Here is a 5000-nt window from a genome sequence, read left to right as displayed (position 1 = left end):
CACAGGAACAGGAGGAGGCCATTCAGCCCCTCTCTCTCCAGCCTGTTACACAGGAACAGGACAAGACCCATTCAGCCCCTCTCTCTCCAGCCTGTTACACAGGAACAGGAGGAGGCCATTCAGCCCCTCTCTCTCCAGCCTGTTACACAGGGACAGGAGGAGGCCATTCAGCCCCTCTCTATCCAGCCTGTTACACAGGAACAGGAGGAGGCCATTCAGCCCCTCTCTCTCTCCAGCCTGTTACACAGGAATAGGAGGAGGGCCATTCAGCTCCTCTCTCTCCAGACTGTTACACAGGGACAGGAGGAGGCCATTCAGCCCCTCTCTCTCCAGTCTGTTACACAGGAACAGGAGGAGGCCATTCAGCCCCTCTCTCTCCAGCCTGTTACACAGGAACAGGACAAGACCCATTCAGCCCCTCTCTCTCCAGCCTGTTACACAGGAACAGGAGGAGACCCATTCAGCCCCTCTCTCTCCAGCCTGTTACACAGGAACAGGAGGAGGCCATTCAGCCCCTCTCTCTCCAGCCTGTTACACAGGGACAGGAGGAGGCCATTCAGCCCCTCTCTATCCAGCCTGTTACACAGGAACAGGAGGAGGCCATTCAGCCCCTCTCTCTCCAGCCTGTTACACAGGAACAGGACAAGACCCATTCAGCCCCTCTCTCTCCAGCCTGTTACACAGGAACAGGAGGAGGCCATTCAGCCCCTCTCTCTCCAGCCTGTTACACAGGAACAGGGGAGGCCCATTCAACCCCCTTCTTGAGCCTGTTAGCCGCCTTGATCAAATATGGCCCCCACTCCCATTGCTCACACCTCCATCTTGCCTTGATCAAATATGGCCCCCACTCCCATTGCTCACCTCCATCTTGCCTTGATCAAATATGGCCCCCACTCCCATTGCTCACACCTCCATCTTGCCTTGATCAAATATGGCCCCCACTCCCATTGCTCACACCTCCATCTTGCCTTGATCAAACAAGGCCCCCTTTCCTGCCCGCCCCCCTCGCCCCGTCCGTACCCTGGTGAGGCTGATGAAGAAACGGTTCCTCTCGGCCTCTGGGTCAATGATGCCTCCCCTCGCCAGCTGCCTCTGGAAGATGTCCTGTAGTTCCACCTGCTTCTGGAGCGATGCCTCGTCCGGCTCATACGGTTCCTGCATTGGGGAGAGGAGAGGAGGGGGGGGGGGTTTGGGTAGGCAGTCTTACTGAGGCTCCCCCCCAACCGCCACCCAACGTGACGTCCCACCCAGCACATACCCCCTCCCCCCGTGTCCAATCTCCCCTCTCCCCCTGTCCGACCTCCCCTCTCCCCGTGTCCAATCCCCGCTCTCCCCGTGTCCAATCCCCCTTCTCCCCCTGTCCGACCTCCCCTCTCCCCGTGTCCAATCCCCCCTCTCCCCCTGTCCGACCTCCCCTCTCCCCGTGTCCAATCTCCCCTCTCCCCGTGTCCAATCCCCGCTCTCCCCGTGTCCAATCCCCGCTCTCCCCGTGTCCAATCTCCCCGCTCTCCCCGTGTCCAATCCCCCCTCTCCCCGTGTCCAATACCCCCTCTCCCCGTGTCCAATCCCCCCTCTCCCCGTGTCCAATCCCCGCTCTCCCCGTGTCCAATCCCCCCTCTCCCCGTGTCCAATCTCCCCGCTCTCCCCGTGTCCAATCTCCCCTCTCCCCGTGTCCAATCTCCCCGCTCTCCCCGTGTCCAATCCCCCCTCTCCCCGTGTCCAATCTCCCCCTCTCCCCGTGTCCAATCCCCCCCTCTCCCCGTGTCCAATCTCCCCGCTCTCCCCGTGTCCAATCCCCGCTCTCCCCGTGTCCAATCCCCCCTCTCCCTGTGTCCAATCCCCGCTCTCCCCGTGTCCAATCCCCCCTCTCCCCGTGTCCAATCTCCCCGCTCTCCCCGTGTCCAATCCCCCCTCTCCCCGTGTCCAATCCCCGCTCTCCCCGTGTCCAATCCCCCCTCTCCCCGTGTCCAATCCCCCCTCTCCCCGTGTCCAATCCCCGCTCTCCCCGTGTCCAATCCCCCCTCTCCCCGTGTCCAATCCCCCCTCTCCCCGTGTCCAATCTCCCCTCTCCTCCCGTGTCCAATCTCCCCTCTCCCCCTGTCCGACCTCCCCTCTCCCCGTGTCCAATCTCCCCTCTCCCCGTGTCCAATCCCCGCTCTCCCCGTGTCCAATCCCCCCTCTCCCGGTGTCCAATCCCCCCTCTCCCCGTGTCCAATCCCCCCTCTCCTCGTGTCCAATCTCCCCTCTCCCCGTGTCCAATCTCCTCCCTCTCCCCGTGTCCAATCTCCCCCTCTCCCCGTGTCCAATCTCCCCCTCTCCCCGTGTCCAATCTCCCCCTCTCCCCGTGTCCAATCTCCCCTCTCCCCGTGTCCAATCCCCCCTCTCCCCGTGTCCAATCTCCCCCTCTCCCCGTGTCCAATCCCCCCTCTCCCCGTGTCCAATCTCCCCCTCTCCCGGTGTCCAATCTCCCCCTCTCCCCGTGTCCAATCTCCCCTCTCCCCGTGTCCAATCCCCCCTCTCCTCGTGTCCAATCTCCCCTCTCCCTGTGTCCAATCTCCCCCTCTCCCCGTGTCCAATCCCCCCTCTCCCCGTGTCCAGTCCCCCCTCTCCCCGTGTCCAATCCCCCCTCTCCCCGTGTCCAATCCCCCCCTCTCCCCGTGTCCAATCCCCCCTCTCCCGGTGTCATAAAACATAAACATAAAAACCCTACAGTGCAGAAGGAGGCCATTCAGCCCATCGAGTCTGCACCGACCACAATCCCACCCAGGCCCTACCCCCACATATTTTACCCGCTAATCCCTCTAACTTACGCATCCCAGGACTCTAAGGGACAATTTTTAACCTGGCCAATCAACCTAACCCGCACATCTTTGGACTGTGGGAGGAAACCGGAGCACCCGGAGGAAACCCACGCAGACACGAGGAGAATGTGCAAACTCCACACAGACAGTGACCCGAGCCGGGAATCGAACCCGGGACCCTGGAGCTGTGAAGCAGCAGTGCTAACCACTGTGCTACCGTGCCGCCCAATCCTCCCTCTCCCCGTGTCCAATCCCCCCTCTCCTCGTGTCCAATCTCCCCTCTCCCCGTGTCCAATCTCCCCCTCTCCCCGTGTCCCATCTCCCCTCTCCCGTGTCCAATCCCCCCTCTCCTCGTGTCCAATCTCCCCCTCTCCCCGTGTCCAATCTCCCCCTCTCCCCGTGTCCAATCTCCCCCTCTCCCCGTGTCCAATCTCCCCCTCTCCCCGTGTCCAATCCCCCCTCTCCCTCCCATGCTGCCCCCGACTGAACTAAAACCCCCTACCCTTCCGGGGTCCGTATCCCTCTATTCCCATCCTATTCATGGATTTGTCAAGACGCCCCTTAAAACTCACTATCGTATCCGCTTCCACTCCCTCCCCCCGGCAGCGAGTTCCAGGCACCCACCACCCTCTGTGTAAAAAATCTGCCTCGTACATCTCCTTTAAACCTTGCCCCTCGCCCCTTAAACCTGTGCCCCCTAGTAATTGACATAGGAGCAGAATGAGGCCACTCGGCCCATCGAGTCTGCTCCCCCATTCAATCATGGCTGATATTTTCCTCATCCCCATTCTCCTGCCTTTTCCCCATAACCCCTGATCCCCGATTAATCAAGAACCTATCTATCTCTGTCTTAAAGACACTCAATGACCCGGCCTCCACAGCCTTCTGCGGCGAGGAGTTCCACACATTCACCACTCTCTGGCTGAAGAAATTCCTCCTCATCTCCGTTTTAAAGGATCGCCCCTTTAGCCTGAGGTTGTGTTCCCTCTGGTTCTAGTTTTTCCCACTAGTGGAAACATCCTCTCCACGTCCACTCTATCCAGGCCTCGCAGTGTCCTGTAAGTTTCAATAAGATCCCCCCCTCATCCTTCTAAACTCCAACGAGTACAGACCCAGAGTCCTCAACCCGTTCCTCATACGACAAGCTCTTCATTCCAGGGATCATTCTTGTGAACCTCCTCTGGACCCTTTCCAAGGCCAGCACATCCTTCCTTAGATACGGGGACCCAAAACTGCTCACAATGTTCCAAATGGGGTCTGACCAGAACCTTATACAGCCTCAGAAGTCCATCCCTGCTCTTGTATTCTAGCCCTCTCGACATGAAGGCTAACATTGCATTTCCCTTCCTAACTGCCGACCGAACCTGCTCGTTAACCTCAAGGGAATCTTGAACAATGATTCCCAAGCCCCTTTGTGATTCTGATTTCCGAAACATTTCCCCATTTAGAGAATAGTCTCTCCTCCATTCCTCCTTCCAAAGTGCCGAACCTCACACTTTTCCACATTGTGTTCCATCTGTCACTGCTTATCCCACTCTCCCAACCTGCCCAAGTCCTTCTGCAGCCCCCCTGCTTCCTCAATACTACCTGTCCCTCTACGTATCTCTGTATCATCCGCAAACTTAGCAACAGTGCCTTCAGTTCCGATGAAGACAAGAATGCCATGTTTTCTTCACCACCTTTTCCACCCGTGTTGCCAGTTTTAAGGATCTGTACTCCCAGATCTCTCCGTCTACGCTCCTGATGGTTCTGCCATTTAGTTGATAGCTCCCAACTGAATTGGATCGACCCAAATGCATCACCTCACATTTGCCAGACTAAACTGCATCTGTCGCTTCTCTGCCCAAGTTGGCAGCTGGCTGTATCCTCTGACAACCTTCATCACCATCCACAACTCCGCCGATCTGAGTATCGAATGTTCTGGGGGACGCCGGGTTCGAATCCCGCCCGCGGCAGACGGTGGAATTAGAATTCGATAAAAAATATCTGGGATTAAGAATCTACTGATGACCCGTTGTCGATTGTGGGGGAAAAACCCATCTGGTTCCCTTTAGGGAAGGAAATCTGCCGTCCTTACCCTGGTCTGGCCTACATGTGACTCCAGAGCCACAGCCAATGTGTGGGTGACTCTCAACTGTCCCTCCAAGGGGCAACTAGGGATGGGCAATAGACGCTGGCCCAGCCAGCGACGCCCGTGTC

At 58.2% G+C, this 5000-nt stretch overlaps 1 protein-coding gene across 1 annotated transcript in view; it reads right to left on the bottom strand.

Moving 5' to 3' along the window:
- The window catches only part of rnf25 (ring finger protein 25), a gene marked incomplete at its 5' end in the record, with an annotated part of 21939 nt that overhangs the window by 1550 nt on the left and 15389 nt on the right, over positions 1-5000 (bottom strand). The window contains one exon of the mRNA XM_078207702.1: positions 1021-1155. Within this exon, the coding sequence (XP_078063828.1) occupies positions 1021-1155 (135 nt within the window). The remainder of the gene's footprint in view (positions 1-1020; positions 1156-5000) is intronic.

Source organism: Mustelus asterias, unplaced genomic scaffold, assembly GCF_964213995.1.
Source record: "Mustelus asterias unplaced genomic scaffold, sMusAst1.hap1.1 HAP1_SCAFFOLD_2617, whole genome shotgun sequence".
In the NCBI taxonomy this organism is placed as follows: Eukaryota; Metazoa; Chordata; class Chondrichthyes; order Carcharhiniformes; family Triakidae; genus Mustelus; species Mustelus asterias.
The sequence above is the reverse complement of the archived record's forward strand: the minus strand, read 5'-3'. Positions and strand labels throughout refer to the sequence as shown.